Source organism: Pelmatolapia mariae, linkage group LG3_W (assembly GCF_036321145.2).
Source record: "Pelmatolapia mariae isolate MD_Pm_ZW linkage group LG3_W, Pm_UMD_F_2, whole genome shotgun sequence".
Classification (NCBI taxonomy): domain Eukaryota; kingdom Metazoa; phylum Chordata; class Actinopteri; order Cichliformes; family Cichlidae; genus Pelmatolapia; species Pelmatolapia mariae.
Window position 1 is genome coordinate 81,219,954 of NC_086229.1, and position 25,773 is coordinate 81,245,726.

A 25,773-nucleotide genomic window follows, 5' to 3' on the forward strand; every position below is an offset into this window, starting at 1 on the left:
ACTGCCTCCCTGCGCCTCCCACTCATCCTACTGATTGGAGTTGTCAGGAGTCAGAGGGTCACAGTAGAGGATGTCAATAGGGCTCATTCACAGACACGGAGAAGCACATACGCACACTCAGACTGGCGCACACACACACACACACACACACACAGATGCACTGGAAAGCCATAAAGGAAAGAAGCAGACAAAATGACAGACAATAATACAGTCCTATCTTAAGCATGTATAAACACACCCCACAATCACCCCATCATGTCAATAGCTGTGTATCAGCTCCGTCTCCCACTCACTGAAGCCGTGCACGGCGATGCAAGTGAAGAGCATTCAATTTATATTCATTATTCACCAGTCAGCTGCCTTGATTTCAGTGATTGGATATACCCTCTGCCACCTCCCACCCCTATTTCTTCTGTCCCATGGGAAGGGTTCTTGTGTGGCTAATTTAGTGTGTATGACTGCATGCCTGTATGTTTAATGGTTCTTGGTGTGTCTCAGTAAGAGGGCTATTGGGATATATGATGAGAACACAAATGATTGGATGGTTTTGATCAGGACTTATCTGCAGAGAGAAGTGGTGTGTGACACTGCAGATTTTGGTATCGGTCCAATACAGAGTAACTTCAGGACCGGTATCAATACTGAATTTGATACTTTTACTTTATCCGCCCACCTCTAATGATGATACCAGCTTCTTAGATGGCAGTCTAGGTTCTGTGCCATCCACATCATGGTAGTCGTGATAGCTTAAAAAAAAAGAAGGAAGATGGGCTTCTGTAGGGTTTTTAAGATGTTGCGCCTCTCAGCCAAGAGACTTCTTCACTTCCAGAACAACTTGTGGACAGTCTCAGGTAAAAGCAAACAAACAAAATAAAACACTAGTGGTCCAGCTGCCTTATTTTCATGCTCTGAAGACATTTTATGAAAATGTCCAGCGACCAGGTTTTCCCTCATGCAGAAGTAATCTCGTTTGAGAAAATCGATGCCTTATTTTCTGAAGTACTTGAAGGAAAGAGGGTGAACACACAGTCAATGTTATACTATGTATGATTATCCCATTTTTAAGTTTAACCTCCTACAAAGAGTTTTAAAAAAAACCCTGTTAAGTCTGCTCGCTCTTTAGTTATGCTTATATTGTGCTGTATCTAGATAAATGACTCACACTGCATTACATGTAATAAAACAACTGCATTGGATACCATTGTTATCCAACACGGCATTATGCGTAAATCATGTGAATCCATGCATTGGTTTTGATTTACTGACAGCTTGTAGTCCAAGTGATTAAATATTTATTCATGAAAATGATAGACAAACAAAACTGGTGTCATTTTAAATTGAATTTAAAGAAAAGGTTCTTAAATCCCCTTTTCTTGCACCGCTTAGATGCGAGAGAAACAGTTTTTCAGGAGACAGTTTTCGTGAATTACCTTCAGGAAAACGGTGAATCCGCCAGCATGCAGCATCTCAGTAACAAGATGCTCATCAGAAAGCATCAACCGCAGCACAGCCCGGCTCAAAGTAAGAGATGATTGCTTGATGAGACACTGGCTTGGCTATCTTTATCTGTAACCATAAGCAGAGACAACCACACGCAGAAGCTCACAGGCAGTTTGCGCCCAAATTGTTTTGGGCACCTGTCATCCTCTATTATAATTAGCAAGTGGACGTCTAAATAATTGCCATCAGGGCTGTGGCTGCTGTATCAGTGTTGCCCCATCCCTCGCCTTCAGTTGTAGTATTATTTAAAGGGCCGGGACGCCTTCGCAAAGCTCTGCCTTGAGCAAAGTCTTAAGCTGTGTACTCAGTCAGAGACAGCATCTGGAGCACTGAAAATAATTAAGTGACACAAGAGGGTTTGGTGTTGGCTTCACCATTTGTTTTGTCCACACTTGTCCCTCACACACACACACACACACACACAAAGCACGCATACGCGCACATACAGGCAGCTTTTGATCATAATTGTGACACTGCCAGGAGAGAAGGAGGTAACACGCTCATCCCACTGGGGTTTGAGGACGGTTGTAAAAGTAAATGAGGCAGATGGGTCTGTGTTGGAAAAAAGGGAAAAAGCCCCTTTGAGGAATAAAGATAGAATAGTTAAGCTAAAGCACTTGTGTATTTTGAAACTGATGACTGGCGCGGTTACAGAGACTTAACATGATGCAAAAGTTTAGCAATTATATAATCCTGCATTAGCGTACAAGCCTAGGACTTTCTACTTTTACTGTTTGGCTCATAAATCAATAAAGTGTAGCCTGAAAGTTCTCCAACACTGATCTGAAAGCTGGCCGGTGTATGTCCATCCTGCAAAAATATCAATTTCTGCTCCTGCTGATGAAAATGCAGGTGCAGTGTCATCATCCTCTCATTGTGTGCTTTTGTGAGAGTGTGTCAAAAGCGAGCTCGCTGCTATAAAGAGCTGCGCTTCGGGGCTGGTGAGAGCTATCCCGGAGTGTATCGCCAGCCGTTGCGTGACGACTTGACTCACACTTGTCGTTCTTCCCTCTTCCTCTTTCCCCCTGATTAGACCGACCGATGCAGCGTGGAGCTAGCTGCGTGTCAGGGCCGCACACACACATGCACTAGCACACATATAAATGCATATAGCTTATTCGCAAGAAGCTGTCGCCTGCAGGAAGACCATAGGTCACCGGGCTTGTCTGTGTCTACTCCCTCCCCCTCCTCGGGCACGTTGGAGTTGGTGGAGCTGCTGCTCGGCAGCGCCCTCGCTGTGCTGATAGTGGCCTCGCTTGGATTAGACAGTCATTGATGCTCAGTTTAGTCCAACAGCAGCTGCTGCCTCTCCAAACCAGCCACTTTCCAGAAAAACATCTCCCGGGCTTCTTAATGCCAACCCCCCATCCCCTACCAGAAAAACACACACTAACACCCCCCCTTCCCCCATACTCGCTGTTATTCTACAGGCTACCTCTGTCACACTTGCAGCTTCTCTTTGTTGTTGTCTCAGTTGTCTCAGTTGTGTGTGTGTGCATGGTTTGCCTCCCCTCCCCGCTCGCCTTTTCGTTCACAGATTTGTCTGACATGTCCTGAAAAGGTCCCCTTTGGAGGGACGTTATCATAGCACCGCTTGGAGTGCAGTTATGTCTCCAGAAATGACTCCCTTTAAGGACAGGATGGAGTTTTTTGTTGTTGTTTTTGTTTATCTCAGACGCAGCCTAAACGTTCAGGTCACATGTGGTGTGAATCCAGAAGTGTCTAGACTCTTTATCTGCAGTGACATTATATTGTGAGTGTAGTTCAGTGAGTTGTGCGGTCTGTTTTCCTTGGCGTGTGCTCAGCGGGAACTCTCCATGGTGCTGACGTAGACGGTTGCAAACTGGCGCTGTCCACGGTGCTATCACCACCCGGCCTGTTTCAGTCGGTCTTTGCTGAGCTGTAAGCTGACTGCGTTCGCTCTTGTGGGCGCCGACCTTTGTGCCACTTCATCTGTTTCTCACAGAGCCGCAGTGCGATCCGCAGTGCTAATGCTGCTTGTTTGGGGCCACTCTGCCGATTGAGCTGCCCAGTAGCCACTTACAGCAAGCAGAGTCTATGTCTGCCACAGATTATAAGCTGCTAACTGCCACTCTGGATGCCTTTTTTTTTTTTTGCACCCAGCTCATATCCTGCCAGTTAAATGGGTATCAGTTAGCAGATTTGCCACTGCTCTAGCTCCCAGACTCAATCGTCATGCAGGCACAGTGGTGTTTTCCCGAGGTGTCAGTGGGATTTTCTTTGTTCGGTATTTCGGCTCACTGCGGGCCGCGGCAGGGGGAGTGCCGCTGACAGTCTAGCGGGGCGCTGCGGTTTCGGTTGACCACGTTTCTGGACCATCTCCTCCTGTGTGCTCCGAGCAAGTGTGGAGCACACAGATCACTGGAGTCTTGCACTTCCTCTATTTTTTCTTTATGTGGTAAGTTTTCTCCAAAACTACACAAAACTTATTTTCTCCTTAGTTCAGATTAATACTTGTGTTTTTGAATGGCATTCATTTACAGCATTAGTCATTTTAGGGCACTTTACATTACATAATCTGATGGAGGGGGGACAAAAAAAGGAAGATTCCCTTTTAAGCAAGCACTCGTGTTATCTTTATTAAATCTGGAAAAGCCACTAAGTGCAGTATCTCTCTTTCGAGGGCACATTGACTCATAATCCTAATGTAATACATATTGCAATATGTTTAAAAAAAAAGCCTTTGCTGTGACAGGCAAATGATTTTTATGAGCACAAGTGAGTACATTTCCATTATTTTCACTGGTTCCACTATTATAGCGTGCTGTGGGTCACTGGGTAGTTTTTCCAAGTGGTTTTGGCGTACTAAAACAGCAGCTGTTGCTCTCCTGCTCTGGGTGGATAATAACTTTGCTGTGCTTTCTCTGCCTAAAACTGAACCCTAACCTAGTTTCATATTTATTGAAATAAATATAAAATATATAAATAAATAAACACGAAACTCTGTTTGTTCCCAGCCATCGATAATGGGACAGCTATTACTGTCACACCTTCACCTTAGCCAGGCCGTGCCTGAAAAAGGTAACCTTAATGTAAATGCATCATTTTGCACTGCAGCTGTAATTGTGGATATAAATAACAATGTGCTAAAAATGTCGGCGTTTGCCTGCAGTGGAAGCAAACATTTTTGTTGAAAACATGCTAATTTGTTACCCCAGGCCCCAGACACCCAGATCTAGCTTTAGTCTCCAGCAGTGTTCGCTCCATGGCTATGACATTGCACTCTGAAATAGATATAAAACTATCAAAGCATATACAATCACCATCTATCAGTCTATCGTAGGGCTAACACAAACAGACAGCCAACCATTCGTGCTTACATCCACACCGACAGTCAATTAAGAATCACCAGTTAAGCTAAAAAGCACCCACACAGAGCGACCTCAGCTGCTCAGTGGATTCAAACTCAGGGCCACTGCACCACCACTGACCCTGCTTTATTTGATCTCATCTATATGACCTCAAACACTTTATGTCCTCACAAATGTTTAACCGAGCCGGTAAACAACCCAGATCTTGATGTGGTTGATCTTAGCTTACATCAAGACACTAACTTTATTAAATGTGTGTCATGTTGTTGCTCTATATCCCAGATTGATGGTAGTGGAGATGCTGCTAAGACAAGGTGGTCTACCTTGCACTGTGGCAATACTCTAGATGAGCCATCCTCCTTCACCTCCTCCTTTCAATTCAATCACAGTTCAATTCAATTCAGTTTCATTTATATAGCAGCAAATCACAGCAGAAGTTGCCCCAAGGTGCTTTATATCATAAAGTAAAGACCCCACAATAACAGAGAGAAAACACCAACAAACTAATGACCACCTATGAGGAAAAACGTCCTTTTTAACAGAAAGAAACCTCTGGCAGAATCATGCTCGGGCTCAAACTTTGTATCCACCAAGTGACCCAACCAAAAACTCGGAACAACCACAATCTCAGAGAAAGCTTTCCACATGACCTGCGAAAACTCAACAATCACCCGTTACGTGACCCCAAATGCGTGAAGAGGCTTTTCTGACATCCACAGAGCACGTGAAGTCACAGCTCTTCGATCCAGGGTGCTATTTTTGTCAACTTGTTTAGATGTTTGCCCTTAGTAGCTGTAGTAAACAAATTAGCTTAATATATAAGAGTACTGTGAGGCAGGGTTCACTTTGATCTAATTTAGCAAGGTTGCATCTACAGATATGAGGGCGTCGCTAAAAATAGCAACTTTTCACGGGCGCAATAAACGAGAGAGGAATATGAGCATGTTTGGACCACATACCTACTGAAATCTAGAAGACTGTGTTCTTAAACACTAACAATACCCGCCAAGCGCTCTTCTTTAGGTTCGTTATTTAACATTAATTGCGTGTTAGAGCCACGGGCATAACAGCTCTTTATATAAATTGCACTCCTACACTTCAGTCTCCCACGTGCGAACGCTTCACAGTGTCCCTCGGTCCACACTGGGGTGACCAGTTATTTTATTTCTTTTTTTTTAAAGCCAATGCGTCTCAGCACTCTCAGCAAATGAATTGGCTTGTGAGCCAGCTGAGGTTCAGTTTGTGAGAGAGCAGAGGGCTGATCTTAATTTAAGGGTCTGTTCTGCACTTCCCATATTAGATGTGAAATGTTAAACAGAATCAGAGGGGGAGGAGCGGTTGCCTTCGCCGCGACCTCTGACCCCAACCGAGGTTGACGCGTCCTTGAGGCGTAATTGTCCTCACCTCGAGTGCTCGATCGACACGAGAGAGGAGCGGGGTGGAAAAAGTGCACCCGGCTTCCTTTCTGCTATAGAATGAGTTACTACTGCATTTTTTTCCTCTCCTTCCATTAAGCTGTCGAGAGGTTGAAACGATTTGCCTCTCACCCCTCGCTCGGCCTCGCCCGCCCTCGCCCGTGCGTTTTCATAGCCACGGGAGGAATGTATTGGATTGCAACCGTTCGAGGGATACACAAAATTAGCCCGTTTTCACTTATCAAATGTTGGAAGTCTGATTTGAGCAGTTGCCAGCTTTCTGTCTCTCGCGTTGTCTGAAATAGATTTTTTTTTTGTGCTTTCCCAGCTCCTGAAGCTAACCGCGTTTGGCACCATACCAAGATGATCCTGGGTAGAGATATTTTATGAGATGGTGCAGACAAGTGCTCTCCAGTGTGCAGCCCCAGTTATGTCGAGAGCTCTCTTTTGTCTGCTCGTACTTACTTGTCCGTCACACATTTACTCCATTTCCTGCATTTCCCGTCTATTCACGTGACACGACTGTTTAAGTAAACATTCAAATGTCAGTCGTTTGCATTTATGACGTGATTTGGATGCTTGTTGATGGTAGCGTTTACATTTCGGTGAGCAGAAACTTGTGAAAGCCCAGGTTAATGTGTGTGGAGTGAATAAAAAGACCCAACATCGCCGGGTCCTGAGTATTCCTACGGCTGCACAGCCACCTATTGAAGTGTTTTCCCTCAACAGACGGTGATTATCACTTGCAAAACCATCAAACGGGTGCATGTTGATTTGTACATGGGAGTCGCATGCTTCCTGCTATTACAGTATGTTGCAAGATGACAGAGTTACCCCGGAAGGGGACCAAGTCATGAGCAGAGGAGACACAGAAGTAGGTCAGCTCCTAGGCGTTTGTTACATCATACATATTCATAAACAGCACCCAGTTGTTACAGAGCGAACTCACTCCACACAGGCTGTTTATTCTGTTCATTGGGCCCCCTTCTCCGTTTAAATGTTAAACAGTGATTACGCATCGCCGTGATTATGTGAGCGCCAGACCCTGATTGCTGCATTTAAATGCACTTAAGCGCTATTATACCAACGCTATACTATCAATATCTCGTATTGTAAAACGTGCTGTGCATTTAACATTTTTCTTGCTCATAGTTGGGTGAGCTGTCGTAATTTTCAGCTGAATAGGAAGCTGCCGTTAACCGGACGCTTTCCTAATTTGTGGTTCTGCAGTTTTACAGTGACAGGGGGATGAAAAAGGAAAAAAAAGTCATCTTTTTGGTGATAAACTTGTTTGGTTTGACAGCGAATGCTCTAAAACTACCAGGGAACACTGACTGCTTAGCTGATGCGAGCCATTAAACTAGGCAATGCAAAACCTGCTTCCACTTCAACCTGTCCAGGACTGTTAAACCAAGAACCTACATGGTTTTAGAGGAGGCCCCTTCTGCTCATTCCCAGCTCTTTATTTTTACTTTTGAGTAGCCTCCTGGCTCGTACTGATTCATTGCTCAGAAAGAGCCAGGAGTGGAAAAACTGCTGTAAACTGAGTGTTTAGAGCAGCGTGAAGCTTTTGGCTCAAAGGGCTACTTTGCCCATGTTAACCATCAGCAACCACTATTGTAGCAGTATACGTATACAAATGTATGACAGGAATGTGCACGCAGCAGGCCCAATTTAATGCATTAATTGTACAGTTGTACATTTTAAACATTTCACTCATGTGTAATACTGATTGTGAGAGCAATGCTGTCTAATAAGGCTGTGCAATTAATGGGCTGTTGATTTCAATTAAAATTTTTGCCTTCCACCAATTAAGGCAATATAATCAAGACAGAGCAATTATTGTCCCACTGTTATGCAGTACTTTTTACTCACTTCCTTTCTCATATCCATAAAAATCAAAATTGACTCCCTGCCAGGCTGTGCTAGGTTTACTTCACATTCATTCATTTACTTCATTTATTCAGTTGAAGTGTAATAAAAGTTTAAGGAAATGCGCTAAATTATAAGGACTATTTTGTTATTTTGAAAAGGTTTAATAGCTAACGGCTATTCTCCCAAAGTCTGGTAATCCTGTTAAATTATAACAATCTCATTATGACCCAAATAATTATACAGTAATTATGATTTTTGCCGTATCTGAGCAGACTTAACATTTAAATGCCTCTTTGCTTACCTGGTTTTGTACCTTTGTTAAATTCTTCTACTTATAACTTAGAGACTTTTAGGTTACTGTGATTTAATCTAAGTGCTATTGGTCTCATCTGTCAAATAATGTAACATGGACTCATTGCCTTTTCTGTGTATGGACTGATTGTGCTTACTGTCGTAACACCGTTTCATTTGTGTTCAGTTTAGCTAAGCTAATTAGTTGCTTACTGTAATTAAACTTAGTGGGCAAAAGCACTGGGTCCTACATTACATCTACAGAAGACGCTTGGGCAAGAAAACCCACGCCATGAAGCTCCCAGGGCACAGTTTTTGTGCTGATGTTAATGGCAGAGGAGGTTTGGAGCTCTGTAGTTTTTAAACCAGCGACTTGGTCTTTCCAAAAATTATGATTGTTTTTTGAAGACTTGTAGACTTTTTAACCAAAACCAATGTATAAGCATTTGAATCCCAGCATGAAGCTAAACATTAATGCATTTTTATTTTAATTTAGCACTCTTGTCTATCGTCCGGTACACCAGTACACCTAAAAAGACCTAAATATTTCTTCTTTTTACAGTGTTCAAAAAGAGCAAAACCTTTTCTATATTCAGTAAAACATAACAAGACATTTGTTCTTGATTAATGACGTAACCCTTTAAAACCTGAACCATGAAATAACTGACAGAAAATTTAGAATTTTTTTTTAATTTAGTGTTTATTGAACTTTCTGACAAATTAAGAAAAATAAATATTATTTTGCATATATGAGTTTTGATTTGTATCATATTTGCTACATTCTGCACTTTTCTTTTATTCCTTAATCGAGTCATACTGATGATGTAAAACTCATATATTAACTATGATACACTAGGCGTTAATGATAAACTGCTGCAATCGTCTTAGCACTAACTCGTGCACAGTGTTTACGGTTACATTAAAGCTGTAAGACCTGACCGGTCGATCTGATCCATTTATATTACATCACATATTGTTTAGGTACAGCAGATAATACAGCTTTTTTTTCTCTAAGCATTACAGTTAAAACATCTGACTGCCTCTCGTTCATCAAATCACATTCTGCGTGGTCACCATCTGCAGTGTTGGCTTCAGTCGTTTGGTATAATGACAGCTGGCCAGTGAATGGATCCATTCTTAATTTTAGTACGTGCTCGCCGTGACGCTGCGCCTGTCCTTCAACCACTGCGGAGAAAAAAAAAGAGAGGTGCAGGAGAGTGTGGGAGAATGAATACAAACTGAGTCAGTCACAAGGCTATGAATTGCACTGATAGTTCAAAACATGATGCTATTTCTGCCAGCTACTGTTATTCACTCAACCCTAATACAATCAGACACTCCAACACAACGATTATGCAGGGGGCGAGACTGACCTCTTCTCAACTCCCAGCAGCCTGTGCTGCAGTTTCACAATCATTTGTGGGATTTGGACGGATAAAGAGAGAGAAATATAACGTTTAAAAGTGCGTTTCACTTAAACTTATGGTTAAAGGCTTACACATGTTAGCTCTGCACGCTCTGTGTGCGATTAAAATGCAAACATTTGTTCAGTTTCTTTTTTTAATTAAGCCATACCTCTCTTATTACCTTTGTTGAATTAACTTTGATAACATTTTCACTTCAAGGAAAACAGAGTAATTTGCTCCTCTAGGCGTTCAATTCCAGCAGGTGGCTATTAGTGCTATCACAGCCCAGCTGACAGTATCTGAAAGGTCTCTTGTTCATTGTTACAACCTGCCATAAACATTTCATTACAGGGATCCTCAACCTATATTTTCGTCCTCCCCTCTCTGCAGTCAGAACGAGTTCTTTACCCGAGCAGAGAAAACCGAGAAAAATGGAGCTCGGAGAGAGGGGGAGGTAGCGAGGGTGACAGGAAGACTCTGAGGAGCTCAAGCTGAAAATATTGAAGGCGAGGAGAATGTTAAAGTCAAAATGAAAATACAAAAAAAAGGTTGGGGGGGGGGGGTTGGATGATAGATGGCGGGGAGCAAAAGAGGTTATAAAGGAAAGTAAAAAGGAATCAATGCGAGAGCTTAAGCATGCTGCCAGTCTTTATTTTAAAGAGCAGACTTTTACAGACAACAAACTCCTACATTCCTGCCTGTTAGCCGACATAATCTCGCTGAAGGTGTTGGCTGCTCGCGCGAGCGCGGGGTTCAAGGGTGGCCTCGCTGCATCGCCTTTGTTTTGTTGAGCCCGGCTGCAGCTCGCATGCTGCACCGGCTTCTTTTCTTAGAGCTGCAGAAGAAACGCCTTGCCTATTGATCCGCTCACATGTAAACAAAACATCTTCGTTCTTCTGGGCTCAAGGTACGAATACACGGGAGAGTTCGGTCGGAAGACTATACTATGCAGTGCGTTCCTCCTCTTCTATTTGTGTACACGGCCTCTGTGATTTAACAGCCCCTCTTGACAGCTCCTATTGAAGTACAGCACACTTGCTGAAGTAGAAAAATGTCAGTCACCGGTCAGTTTAGCTTCGATTTGTATGTTTTTCTATTGCAGAGAAAGCTTTTTTGCCCCTTTTTCTTACAAATTTGCACCCATGCATTGCAATGCCTAAATTCAGACTTGCACTTATGATGCAATTACACCCATGTGACCATGTGACCGCTGATCTAATCGTTGCAATAATTAAACCTGAGGTCTTTTCTGCGTACTGTACGCTGGCTTCAGGTGATGTCAGGCCTGACGGGTGCAGAAACCATTCAGTAGGCTTTGTGCTCCCTGTGTTTTCTGCTCTGGGTGCTTCTGTACGCCTGGCTGGCCTTCCCCTCCTCTCTCCATATACAACTGGGCTGCGGCAACGGGTCAAATGTCACCCTCTCGGGATTCTGCGTCTCCTTTTGTCATTGCTGAGCTTGATGATTGCTGCGTGTGTTTGTATGAGAGAGAGAGAGAAACAGGGCAAGAGATTGTGAGAGTAGGAGCAGGCTGAGAGACTGCGCTTTGTGTGTGAGGCTGCGATTTTCTGAAAGAGTCCGAGGGGTTTGGGGGTGAGTCAAAGTGAGATCTCCCCATTGTGGTGCTATAAAAATAGCCATTACAGCATGGTAAATCACAGCTTGCCTCTTAGACACATCACATCTGTACTAGGTTTGGCAAGAAATAGGTGCTGAGGGAATTATGTGTGTACGGGTGGGTGGATGTGTGTGTGTGGGGTGGGGTGAGGCGAGGTGTGTGGAGGGGGGGTTCTTTATGGGCAACCAGCTGAGACCACATGCAAGGAACATCCTAATTGGTATTCAGGCCAGGGCTGTCACAGCTTCTCACACACGGTCCTCACTGCATACACATTCCTTTCTGTTGCCACGGCGCCGGGCCCCAGAGAGAGTTTCTTCGACGTCAGAGACGAACCCGTCCACTCACAGAAACCCCAGTAAATCCCCGTGTCCATCAGCACTAGTCAGTTAAACAGACAGGAGTTTTGTCACTTCTATTGTCTGCCATCTTATCTCCTTTTCAGCTCTTCATCCCCTTTTGTTCATGCTCAGTCAGAGACACTATGGTTTACTAATTAAATGATTCCCTTACACTTTCACTGGGGTGTCAGTGCCTCCTTAAACAGACCCCCCCCCCCCCCCCCCCCAAACGTGGTGGCTTAGATCAAGTATTTTATATGCAGATCACACGTTTGTTCAAGGCTTTTGGAAGCTATGAATTATTATCTCTGTATTTCTACAATTTGGGAACAATATGTTTTGGGTATTTTTAATAAAAATTTTAAACTTTTGAGATGTTGTCATGGTGCCCATCAGCCCATTGGCACGTTATTTTGGTTTTACCAACCGTTTTATAAAGGAGAACTGTGATCCGACTGGAACTGAAACCACGTCCTCATAAATTCACTTGTAGCTCGAAGCCAGTGAGCAGGTGTCACATCACATTAACATACCTGCCAACTTTCAAAGTCTCTGAGTGTTTTTGGAGGAGGGCAGGTGGTGTCGAGGAGGTGCGGACGTGTGGTGTGTTTGTGTGTGAGTTGCAAAATCACTTTCTTTCACTCTAATTGTTGCAGTGCAACCAAAAGAAGTTCATTGATGTCTGCAGTTATATTAGTTATTTTATTATCGTAGCATGAAAGTAGAAGTTATTTGATACATTTTCACAAAATTTTCAAACAGCCCATTTCTTTTCCACAAGAAAAGGAGGTTGGTGGCATGTTGAAATCTCTTTTTGGTACTTTTGATTGTGTCTCTGTTCTTTTCAGTGTTGAACTTTTGGTTCCAGTTCACTTTGTATAACTTATTAAACACTGGCTCTCTTCTACAGTGTGTCTTTGTCCTGTCCAGATCAACAAAGGATGAAGATAAACTGTGCCAGAGGTTTCATCCTGTAAAAAGGGAGTTTTTCCTTCCCACTGTCACCAAGTACTTGCAGGAGGTGATCTGATTGTTGGGATTTCTCACTATTATTGTGGGGTCTTTACCTTAGAATATAAAGCACCTTGAGGCAACTGTTGTCATTGTTTGCACTACATAAATAAAACTGAATTAAATTCACTTGAATTCACTTAAACCAGTGTTATTCCCTGAGCTATTCAAGCAAAATGGTCCTTGAAAAGGGGAGAGAAGATCTTTTCAGGGAAAAGATGGGCTTTGTTTCAACAACATCCTAAGTGGAACCTAAAAAGATGAAGTTGGGTTCTTGGAGATATTATATTTGAGGCTGATGTTGCATTTCCTCGTGGCTCTTGAGTTCTGGAAACCTTCCCAAAAAGGCTTAAAGCAATCAGTGTGTCTTTATACAAAGACAGACATCTTTAAACATGTGACTAAGCTATCAGTTCCATGGGAGGCTACAAACTCTTAGGGGTAGTTGGCAAATAGTGACCTCTGACTCAGGCAAGGTTATGTCATAGTCTGTTTCATCTTGATACGTTTCTATATGTGGTATGTGTATTTTAGCTCCTTATTTTTGAGTAGTAATTCAATTTCTGTCTGCCTGCTGAACAGAATTAGTTTTTTCTCTACTGAGTCCATTGTGCTTGTGTGTGAAGTGGTATGTGTTACCTGTGGTATTTTATTTTCTCTTTTCTATTTTGTTTCCAGGGAAACAAAAATATAATCCAGCCTGACAAATGTGAAATAGTATTTTTGCACCAACAAGGTGATTCCCAGGTTTTTAACCAGAATGGCTTGTTGTGCATTATGTCCACAAAAAAGTTTGAGGCAGACAGAAGGAGAAGTAGTAGGCTTAAAAACCTCTCTACAGTAGTTGAACAGTATCTGAAAGTCACGTCCTTAGAGAAAAAGAAAGATAGCAGAGACAGCAGATAAGAGATGGATATAGTATTATCCCTTGTTTTCTGAATTCCCGTTTTGAAGCCTCAAGATATAGTTTTTGCTATCACCTACTTAGTTGTGAAAAAAGCTGATGGGACAGGGAAGAGTGGATCTGAGTTAGAAACCATTTGCTCATTGACTAAGGAGATGTGTTTGACACACCATGATTTTTTTTCAGTATGACACAGAATGAAGTCAACAGGAACCTTTTGCAGGGGTCAAATCAGAAAGCCATATTCCCGTAGATTTGTATCAGATTGGAAGTATTTCCAACCATAATTTTCAGCATCATGGGGTCTTCAGGTGGAATGCATGTGTAGCCCATATCCAGTGTTGGGTAAGTTACTTTAAATTAGTAACTTAGTTACATTACTAGTTACTTCTATCAAAGGTAACTCAGTTACTTCAAGTTACTCGTTACTTTCAAAGTAACTAGTTACTAGGGAAAGTAACTTTGGTTTTACTCAGAATTCTCTTGTTAATGTGTTGCTTCCGTAAATGGATACCCAGCGAGATTGCCAGTCTTCTAGCTTGCTTACTTGCCACAAGTGCACTGTGCCACCTACCAATAGAAAGGAAAAAATAATCTGCATATTTCCACGAGAGAAATCCCACGCCTGGACCATCATTGATCGCCGACATGATTCTAGCCTACGTCACATCGTCATGTGCGCTTTTTACATCCAGCACGAAAACTGCAGTCGTGGTGCTTTCGATTGTACTCAGAACTCGGAAATTCTGCCTTCTAAATTGGAAGATGTAGGTAACACCAGACTGCAGATGAGCTGCATACAGGGCTGGACTGGGACAAAAAATCGGCCCGGGCGTTTTGACTGACCGGCCCACCATTATAGGAAAAATCATAAAGCCTTTGAATGAAAACAAACACTGTTGTGACAGTGATGTACACTGTTCTGATGGTATATATGTATCAATTTATCAGTCGTTTGTTGTAAGATTCAGATACTTATTTAATAAAAGCTAGACATTTTAAATGAGAATAAGAAAGAAAAGTATTTCTTTGTGCCCCTCTGGCAACATTTTGCTAGACCCGCCCCTGCACAGTTACCAGCTGTCAGCTACATAGAAAAGGATCCTGGTGTTACTTGTCTCTCAGAAACAGTTCATAACTTCCCTTCAACTCATTCATGTCACCTAAAAGGTAAACCTGTTTCTCCATCACCTGTTCAGCTCTGATGATTCAGTAAGGACATCTCCTGGTTTCATCTTCATGTTTCCCTCTCACCAGATAACCAAACCGATGTCATGACCAGCAGCTTTTACAGCTGTGGCTCCAGCAAACATCAGCTGATACTAGAAAGTAATATTAAATAAATTCTAACAACAGCTGATCAAGCTTAAACACGCTGCTGTTGTTTAACGCGACATCCGCTGGTTTCTTCTTTCTGGCGCAAAGTGGGCGATAAACAAACAAGAGAGAAAAGCCAATCAGCTGATCATTGATCAGTTTCATGATTGAAGTAGAAACGGGAGAGGGAGGGGGAGAGAATGAGAGGAAAAGAGGCAGCTGTGCAGCAAAGACACGGAATAACTCCAGCTTTGTCTGTTTTTCATTGTAGCTGAAGTACGGGACAAACTGTGTTCCTTTTCAGCTCAATACGAAACGAGTAATACTTTCTCTGAATACGGAACGATTCCGTGACGGTTGGCAACTCTAATAATTAACCTTATGAGCAAAATAAAGTTCACTATCAGTAACATAGCACCCACCCAGCTGTATAGAAACCCCATCATGCCAGCTTGTACGCAGTACGAAAAAGTCAGCACAACGAAAATAAACTACACCTTAACTTGGTTTATATGTGACCCAGATAGACTGCAGGTCATAACTTCTTACCTGAAATTCAGTTCACCTAACACTCGGACCGGCGGCCGCCTCGGGTCTCTGCTCCTCCTGCCTCCTCTTTCCCTCATCCACCCGCTGGCCTCCACCACTTGCTAATGTTACTGAATCTGTGGAAGTCCACGATAGCCACCACACGAAGTAACAAATAACAACCCTATCTAAATCCCAGTAACGATTAACGCGTTCCTGATTTTGGTATAATAACTAGTTACCGTGCTCGTTACCACAATATTAACGTAGTTACTGTAACGCGTTACTTAATAACACGTTAGTCCCAACACTGCCCATATCTGCATTGGCTTCATTTTACTGTCTGTCTCCTGGTCCAACAGTTAATCCATCTACTGTTCACTGAAGCCTCATCAGAAATGGTGTCAGTGGAAGGATGGCCATCAAATTATGTCCTTAATTTTAAACTTTGCCAATATCTGTTTTATCCAATAACATTATCCCCCTTCAGTTATTTTATACTGCAAAATGAGATTTTCAAGCATAGAAATAATCACTAAAACCTGCACTCTGATATGGGGTCAAGTTTGCAGTTACTGTACATACAATCTCAAGCTGGTGGTGCATGTGGAAATCCCTCTTGTTTGTATTATTCCCTGAGTATTTTAATGTATTTAATAAAATACAAATATTTTGTGTCCCTGTGTCAATAAAATATTGCTAGGCAAAATATCGTGATACTATACTGTATTGATTTTTTCCCCCAACTCTTATGAGGATGCCTTCAGAGGTGTGTAAATGTGAATTATTTAACCAGTGCTCTACACAAACGGGATGTTTTGATCATGCTAACAGCAGAACCTGAGTGTCTTTCAGGTTGATTTTTTGTGTGTGTTGCAAAGTAAAGTCTAGTGTCTAATACCTGCAAAGTGCAAATTACAAACCCAAGTTAACAGTAAAAAGTTATATCATTAAATGTTTATCACCTGCTATTGTTTTTACAGTTCTCTTTTGTGCACTATGTTTTACCAGGTCACATATTGAAAACGTAACATTCACAGCACAAAAGGTTTCTTTTTTTAAATTTTACAATTATCCTAAAAAAAAATGTGAAAAAAAACCCTCAAATTGGAGAATACAAAACAGTAACTTAAATCCAGACTGCGCTGATATTTTGGGCAAAATTATGATATGCAGTGAAACCCAGAGGAAGGTATTGCCTATTCAGTTCTATTTCAACATCTCTCATACCTTTCTTTAACACATGGCTGCTTTCGGTGAAAAACACCTGAAAAACTGACAGAAAGAAAATCTAAGCTATTCGCTAGTGAGGATACTGAAGCATTTTGCTGCAAAGTAACAGTAACATGATTTAAAGGAGAACTCCTGAATGTGAATGTGGAATTAGACATACAACACTGTAAGTGGTAACAAATACATTAATTAATTATATTTTTATAGAGAGATCAGCCACTTTAGGCAGATACAAACATGTTGTTTTTCATGAGTTGAATTATACTTCATCCTGATTCTGTTAACACTCATTTTTCCAGAAATTCTTGTCATACTTGGAACATTTTGGTATGAAAAAGTGAGCTACCTTTGCTGCTCTAACACTCCCTCTGACTTCTCTTTCCCCCCTGTCTCAGTTAGCACAATATGAAGAGCCTAATAAGCCTGCCTGTTGGCACTTAGCGCACCTGAAAATAGCATTTCCCTGTTTACGCGCAGCACTGCTCTTCTCACAGTCTTTAGATCCACCAAGAGCCCACTGTTTGGCAACACACAGCTGTTGAGATGCAACAACTCTGCATTGTTAATTTGTCTGACCTTTTGTTTTATCTAGCTGCAGAGTGGGAGGCGACCAATCTGAAGAAAGTGGAAGAAGCTTATGAGACAGTCAACATGGAAATAAGGTGAGGCTAAAAAAGAAAGCAACAGAGGCAGAGGTTAGCGCCTACTGCGGCATGCGTGTGGCTAAATCCTCAACATTTTGCACTTTTTGCGGATGAGGCATTTGCCTCTCACAGTTTTTGTTTTTTGAATGCAAGCAGGAGCGTGACTGTAATTTCACCAAGCCTTAAAATAGACTCCGTCCTTCTGTGCTAACATAGTATGGAAAGAAGCACTGTGGTGAATATGCACTGTGTGATACCTAAAGCTAATGCTAATGAAGAAAAACAAACACTATTGGCTGTCTTCTGTACTCTGCTGGGTAGTCCTCTTCTGACTTAGTGTGAGCAGAAGAGTCTCCACCTGGCTGGGAATTACCCACAATCCTCTCTGGCTTTTTTAAGAGAGAAATTGCAACTACTTTTAAGTAAAGAAAAAAACAATTTTATAGGATTCATTCTGCTCTTCACTCTTCTGTCATGCTTACAACAGCTGAGGAGTAAAATCCACACACAATTTTGGGTACGACTTCCTGTTGTGTGCCTTTTGCTCCCTCTCAGATGTTTTCACAGAGCTCAGAGCCAGCCAGCAATTGCTGATTAGTAGCTTCTGTGGCCCTTAGGCCCCCAAACTGTTCATTACAGTAGGGAGAGAGGAGTGCCAACTACAGAGGTGGCACTTACCAAAAGGTCAGCCTTTTTTCCCCTCAACCAAACACTTGCATGAGAGAGGAGGAGGGTGGTGGAGGGGGACAGGAGCTGGCATGACTTCATTTGTTCTAATTATTCATTGTCCACCTTGCTTTAATTGCCTCTAGCCAAATTACTCACTGTCATTTGTGTTTGAGGACTTGGATGTGATTTTCTCCCCCGTGTCCCGGCCCTGCGCATTTTTCTCGTTTCATACCTTTTAGAAGTCACATGATATCGAGGTCTACTTCTAATTAGTCCATACATTTTGCGCTGAAGAGAGCAATTTCCACAAAAATTGACTCTGCGCGTGAATGTTACGACCCCTGCCCCGCCGAGAATCACATGCGCACACGGTTACGCAACCTGCATCGCTTTCCTGACCCCGAATCGTCCCCCTACCCCCTGCCTTATCAACCTCAAGCGGAACAATCACCCTCCCTAAACATTTGTTAACCCCATTAGCAATTCTGGGTTATGAATATGGAAATGAGGGCCTGTGTGCTGTTAGAGATAGGGCTCACTTGCCTTATTTGCGATTAGCGAAGAAGAGCAGCCCTTACCGGCTCGGATAATTAGAGACACTGCATAGAAATGGGCTTTAACGGGCCACCTCATCAACACACTATCCGAGACGTTAGTCGCTAAAAGAAGCAAGGAAGATAAAGCTACTTTGTCAGCACAGTTGTGAGCCATGCAGAAGTTATTAAAGCAGCCTGTCAGGGAGTGACAACAAATTGAATTGAAGAGTGTTGTCTTAAAACATAAAAAGGATTCTGTTCAGGTTAAAAAATCATTTTTCATGGATTTCTTCTTAAATGATTTGCCTAAAAATATCATGAGTTTTGAAGAGTGTTTTCTTTCCTGATGGAACTGAGGAACTTTATGTAATCTGTATTGTAACTTCCAAAACTAGCTTCAGATGTGCTTCTGATCTGTGTTTCTGTGTATTTTGGTTTCCTCAGTGACTTACAGAAGAAGTTGGCCATAGACTACGGAACAGACTGGGAATTTCTGTTTTTGAACGGCCAGTGTTACAAGCTGAAAGTATATGAGTAAGTACTGATAGACCTGAAGTGCTTCTGCCTTTTCTTGAACAGTCATGTGAAAAACCAAGTACACCCTAATATCATCTTGTTTTATCAGTCTCTCACATTGTCGTGGAGGAATTTTGCCCCACTCTTCCTTACAGAGTTGCTTCAGTTCTTTGAGATTTGCGGGCGTTAGTTAGCATTTGACCTTAGTACACTTTGGTATTCAGAGGACTTCACGGTCGACTCTGTGAGTGCAAGATGTCCCGGTCCTGTGGCTGCAAAACAAACCAAACTCATCACACCTCCACCACCGTGCTTTACAGTCGGTATGAGGTGTTTGTGCTGTTATGCTGTGTTTAGTTCCTAACGTGGTGCTGCACATTATGGCCAAACATCTCCACTTTGGTCTCATCTCTCTAAAGGACATTGTTTCAGAAGTCTTGTGGGTTGTTAAAGATGCAACCAGCTGTGCTGCCATGTTCTTTCTACTGCCTACTTCGCCAAACATGCCATACTTATTCTGTCTTTCTTTTTTGTACTGTCATGAAGTTTTACATTTAACATGCTGACTGAAAACTGTATACATATATATATAAATTTGTCTCATAACTTTTAAACCGTGTGCCTTGTTTTTTATTGTTGGAGGCCTTGGATCAGGGTGAACTGAAAGCATCAGTGACACAGAGTATATGATTCACTTATTGATCTTTTATATGAACATGCTCTAATGTATGAAAACCAGACTCGGTGCATAGATCCGTGTAACCTTTTGACAAAGCACAAAATTTGCACCATGCAACCATTTTTAATTGTAATAACTTTTCCTGCGTAACGAAGAATCGTTTTATCTGGTAACAGAAAAAAACTAGCTGTCGTTTCATTCTAAGGCTTGAGGGTCAAGCCTTATTTTATCAGTGTTGACACCAAACGTGGCATCCGGTCCTATAGTTGTCCTGTCAGTGCTTGTAACATTTTGTAACACGATTGAAACAAGGTGTCATTGCACCTGTGCCGGTTGTATCTGTTTGGCCTCTGCAGTTAAAAAGCTCAAAGCAAACGCTACATATTAAAAATCATGTTTCGTTGTTGCAGGGCACTTGTCACAATTAAAGGCTGTTACTTGAAACATTAAAGCCTTTAACACTTTGTTTTTATTGCTTGTGTTTTACCTCTGTGCTGCAGTTGAGCGTAAACTCCCTGGATGTGGAAGTCAGTCTGTTTTCAAGAGAACTCGCAAAATCAACTTCTTGTCTTGCACAACTGTATTAAAACAAATTGTGTCTATAAGGAATGTGAACCATCTCGTAAAGATCCACCATTTAAGATTGATAATTTGTGAGCTCCAAGTCACCCTGGAGAAGCCAAGCAGCTAAATCAACTAAATTTAATCAACAGAATGAGCTTCTTTTACTCTCTCCTGCTGCATCCCTATGGCCCCTGCTGGGGTAGAATCTGTTCTCCTCAGGATTGCTTGCCAGCTGGAGCTTTAGAAGCCTGTGGGTGGTTGCAATTTTGAAAGAAAATTATCTGATATCTGCACTAAGAGATCTGCACTGCAAATACATTTTCAGACATCCTTGGAATCAGTGGTTTTCCCATGCCCTTATACACCAGTGTGATTTGTTTGCTTAGTTTGCCATTTAGGAGGCAAAATCTGAAAAGCAAAGATGAACTTCTTGCATGTAAGCCAGAAGAAAATTCGTCTCAGGGTTTTTACATTACATGATAGTTTTACATAACGATATTTCACACTGCTTGAAAAATGGTTTAATTTCACGCTAAAGGGATGGGAAGGTGGCTCCTATATTATTTATTGAGCTTTACCACTGGAGATCCAAAAGAGCCTAAATGACCAAAAGACATATGTGAAACAAGCCATGGGAGTTTATGGCATAGGCGATTATCAGTCACATAACACCCAAAGGCTGTATGGATGGTATAATTTTTTAGTTGCATAAAACAGCAAAGGTTGAAGGAACAAATGAAAAATGTGTGTATTTCTTCAAATTAATCTCTAGTTGCCTTTTAGTAATTCTAAGATCACTCGGCTTAACTGATTATATTGTTTGCTGCAGCTAAAATAACATAAAAATTTTTAAATTAATTAATAAATAAGATCATCCACTTCATGGAAGCCCCTAATGCTACTAGCATAGTTAGCTAAGTTAAGATGGGAATGTTAAAACCTTTTTTTCTTTAATTTAGGTCATTTTACTTGCTGGATCCTCAAGTCACAGCATTAGTTAGTTTTCTTATTAAAATTTTAAAACTGAAACTTACATTTTGAAATGCAAATCTAACCTGTCGTGTTTGTTATGCCTAACGTCGACTTTCGCTTTGCTGAAATAAAATAAATGTTCCATGTTGTACTTACAATATTGGGTGTAACTAGCGCTCATCTCCAATTAAAGATCATTATTTTATGCGTCTTTGACAGACATCAGCCTGCGACCTGTAGTGTATCATATGTAGCCATCAAATTTATGTTATATCTTTTAACTATTCTCATTAAATATATATCATCTGCTAACATTGAAATGTGACCCACTCACCTCAGTGCCAAAATTATCAGTACCAGTAAAATAATTTCTGCTCTCACAGCCAAAAGAAAGAGGGGACGGATTATTTTTGCTCATATTTTGACTCCAATTCTTTGCACATTTATCAAGTTAGCCTATTTCTCTCAGTCTCACACCCTCAGCCTTTTGCACAGAAACCCATAGTATGCTCTCCCTGGCCTATTGGCATCATACATTCTGTTATTTTTCATCCTTTAAACCACCGAAGAGCACAATATCTACTTGCATCAACTCAGTTGACCTACCAGCACCCTCTCTCCAATGTACCAGTTCCCCTCCCTGCTCCTCTTTATCCTTGCTGTTTGCCTTGAACCGTGATCCTGAAAAGACATGACATTGACAGACACATAAACCAACAGCTTTCTATAACTCTCCCTCCCATGCCCTCAAGTAGCAAAGTAGCAAAGCTACAATTCCTCTCCAATAATGGAGCAGAATAACACACTTCTCTTTCCCGCTTCTTGATCGTCGGTTGAAACCGTCTTACAAACGCCCTCCCTGGTGTTCAGATCTCTCACATTTGATTAAATTGCTCCATCCTTTCTTGAGTGGCGGCCAATATCGAAGATAAGTGCCCGAAGCCATAAAAGTTTGCTGTGCTGAAATGTTGCCTGTCTTTAATATGACTAATAGCTGTGCATTATTTAAATGGATGGGATTCAGTTGGTGCTTGGGTGGGGTTTGTGTAGGGAGATGATAGCAGTTGATGAGACGACCCCATTGAGACTAAACTGTATAAACTGGATTTGGTCACGCTCGTATGTTGCATTCAGAGCTTGTTATTAAAAGTGAGTCTCATCTGTATTGGAAGGTGCCAGCTGAGATTTCTGCTTTCGTCTTTGTAAATGTGGGCCCTCTTTTCTTTCTTTTTTTCCTGAGACCTCTGCATCGTCGCCGCCTTGCCTCATGATGGTGTGAATCGCTTGTGCAAACTAGGGCTTGAAGGCCTTTCTTGTTTGTCCATGGGAGAAAAAAATATATAATTACTTTGATTTCAAAGTAGGAGAGAAAAGAAAACAGTCTTTTGTTGTGAAACACTTTCAAGTGGAATGATTAACTGTGAGATTGGAAGCTAAATGCTGTGTAGTAGCACTCTCCACATTGCCTTCTCATCAGTTTCTCTGAAGACTAAACAAAACGAATAAAAGCTTACAAAGAGAACTTATTCTTGCTGCATTATCGTTTAATGGCCTTTATTGCTACACTCCCAAGCCCCTCTCTCCAGACCTGAGGTTCCTCTTTTTATATTACATCACATTCAAAGTACTGTACTAAAGTTTACCTCCTGAAATTTAGCCATTAAAAAATCCACGTATTTCCCCCTGAAATGGTCTTTAGGGTGCTGTCGGAGGCCTTATCACAAGTCGGGAATTTAAAACGCGAGCTTCTGCCAGCGAATCCAAAATAAGCCTGGCAATTCAGTCAACACAGCCTGGCACAGCATGAAGGGAGACACCCCATAATGAGTTCTCAGAGGCGGAGTCCCTACCTACAGCAGAGCCTAATATTCCTCCTGTGGATTTGTTGACACTCCTCAAAGCAACTTAAATCGAAGGGCCGTGATTTATGCAAGACTGTCAGGTCAGATTGACTCAGCCTCCGCTCTTGTGTCATTAGAAAGTACAGCTCTTCAGTGAGTCATGCCTGCCACTGTTGTTCAGCTTTGACAGAGAAGAGAGAGGGATAACGCAGCACAAGTGACACTTCCAACTGTCTGCAGAACATCACATGGCCTTAACAGTGCGCCGGGTTCTTCCAGTGAAGAAAGGGAATTCACTAGGATAGCCTAGAGGGAGCTGTTTTAAATTGGATCTAAACCATGGCAATGCGGGTGGTGTGGAGTCCTAGATGTGTCTGCTGAGCGTAACATGGAAATGAAGAGCCATATAGATTTATGAAGTAGATTTCATAGCGTCTTAGCACAAATATTGTCTAGTTGCAAATTGGGTTTGACAGGACCAGTGGGCTTTTTTAGACAGTAAACTATTTGCCATCTGCCAGTGGACATCAGCGAGATGCTAGAAACAGAAAAGCTAATTTCAGAAAGCGTTTTTGCTGCAAATCATTTGCCAGTCATTCACGGTACCGGTCTTTAACATGAAGCATGGCAGCCTGTTGCTTTTCTAGCAGATACACTGAAGAAACAAAAACCACACCACAAACTACATGAAAACCTTGTTTGTCCCGGCTTATAAAGGGGGCAGAAAGGCAAAAGTCGTGGCTAACCCTAATTGGGATCTTGTTAAAATGTGCTTGTGCTGCCACAGCTGCATAAGCAGGTCCATGCCTTGGAGCACGAGCACTTCGTCAGACCCTTAGCTTTTAAATGATGATAGATGTGCCACAGACGCTGTTGTTACATTAAAGCATGAAATTTAACATCACTCTTAGGGAGCTGCTCATGCGGTTAATTAACTTCAAAAGGTCACGTTTGTTCAACTGTCAATAACTACGGAGGCAGAAGGATTGCTCTCGTCTGCTTAAAGATTTGCATTATGCAGTGTCAGAGATGATAGAATTTTAAAGCTTATATCTTTAAGCAGACAGCTGAAGAACTCATTTTTATATACAATCACCAGCCAGTTTGAACGTGGCATAATACTCAAACCAGATGAGCTGGTTTGAGTATCTCAGAAACTGCAGATCTACTGGGATTTTCCCACAAAACCATCTCTAGAGTTTATAGGGATTGGTCTGAAGGGAAAACGTCCTGGAGAAAATGCCTTGTTGACTTCAGAGGCCAAAGGAGAATGTTTTGAGTTCGCAGGAAGGCAACAGTCGCTCAAATAACCACTGGTTACAACTACGGTGTGCAGAATAGCATCTCTGAATGCACAGTACCTTGTAGCAAGTGGGAACCAGCAGCAGCAGATGACACTCAGGACACTGTGGCTATAGTTTGCACAGTCTTAACAACGCTGGATGACAGACAACACAACGAGGCCCACTTTTTATTGGATACATGTATTCAGACTGGTGATAGTGGTGTAAGGGTTAGGGGATATTTTCTTTGCACACTTTGGGCCCCTTAGTACCAACTGAGCATTGTTTAAACACCATGAAAAGCCATGTCACAAAAGCTCAGATAATCTCAAACTGGTTGCTTGAACATGACAATGAGTTCAGTGTACTCAAATGACCTCCACAGTCACCAGATCTGAAATCAGTAGAGCACCTTTGTGATGTGGAGGAACAGGAGATTCTCATCATGGATGCAACTGTGCAGCAACTGTGTGATACTATCAAGTCAATATGGACCACAATCTCCAGCACCTTGTTGAATCTGTGCCGTGAAGCATTAGAAGCAGCTCTGAAGGGGAAAAGGTGTTCAACCTGATACCAGCTGTGTGCATCAGAACAGTATTTGAAGATGTTTGGGTGTTACTCCCTTCAGTTATAGGACGTGTTATATTCCTTTAGCTTGTTTTGGGTTTTCATCTTTACAGTTTTCGGGGCCAGTCTCTCAGCTGATATAACCATACAGCTATTTTCACTAAAAAGCTCTAAAAACTGTACACCGTTCATCCATTATCAACGAACACGAAAACAAACTCAGCAAGTATCTGATGAATATACCCCGAGCTTTTAGCAGATATTAAATAAGGCTATTTTATCCCAGAAGAGCAGACCAAAACAAACCTAAAAGGTTGTCTTCCTTTGCTTTGTTCAGGATGTTGAGTTTGGTTTCGTCAGATGGCCAAAAGCACACATTAAAATAAATATATCTGTTTGAAGATATTTCTGTAAGTTTGGAGAAGATGTAGTCTTCTGAATCCTAGAAGCCATGCTGAGAAAAAAAAAAGCCAACTTATTATCTTGTTGAATCACCGCCTCGCTCGCTCAATTGTGATGCAACAAAGACTTTGGCTGCCAGGATGCTGGTCTCTTCCTGTAAGCATCTGAACACACTTGGTGATTCTGCCCAGTCCACAGCAGGGGTGGCCATCTGAAGTAGCAAGAGTTTTCTGTAGGTCCATAAACCTGTGAGCTGGCAGCAGGACCGAGTGTGTCTGGTGGGGTCATAAAAGTGTCACATCTCGTCAGGCTTCAAGTTGCCAATC

The 25,773-nt window shown here is 42.0% G+C and overlaps 1 protein-coding gene across 2 annotated transcripts in view; it reads left to right on the top strand.

Moving 5' to 3' along the window:
• The window catches only part of LOC134619274 (glucosidase 2 subunit beta-like), a 162,588-nt gene that overhangs the window by 95,637 nt on the left and 41,178 nt on the right, over nt 1–25,773 (top strand). For both annotated transcript variants that reach the window (XM_063465043.1, XM_063465050.1), the window contains exons 11-12: nt 17,364–17,433; nt 19,065–19,154. In XM_063465043.1, the coding sequence (XP_063321113.1) occupies nt 17,364–17,433; nt 19,065–19,154 (160 nt within the window). The remainder of the gene's footprint in view (nt 1–17,363; nt 17,434–19,064; nt 19,155–25,773) is intronic.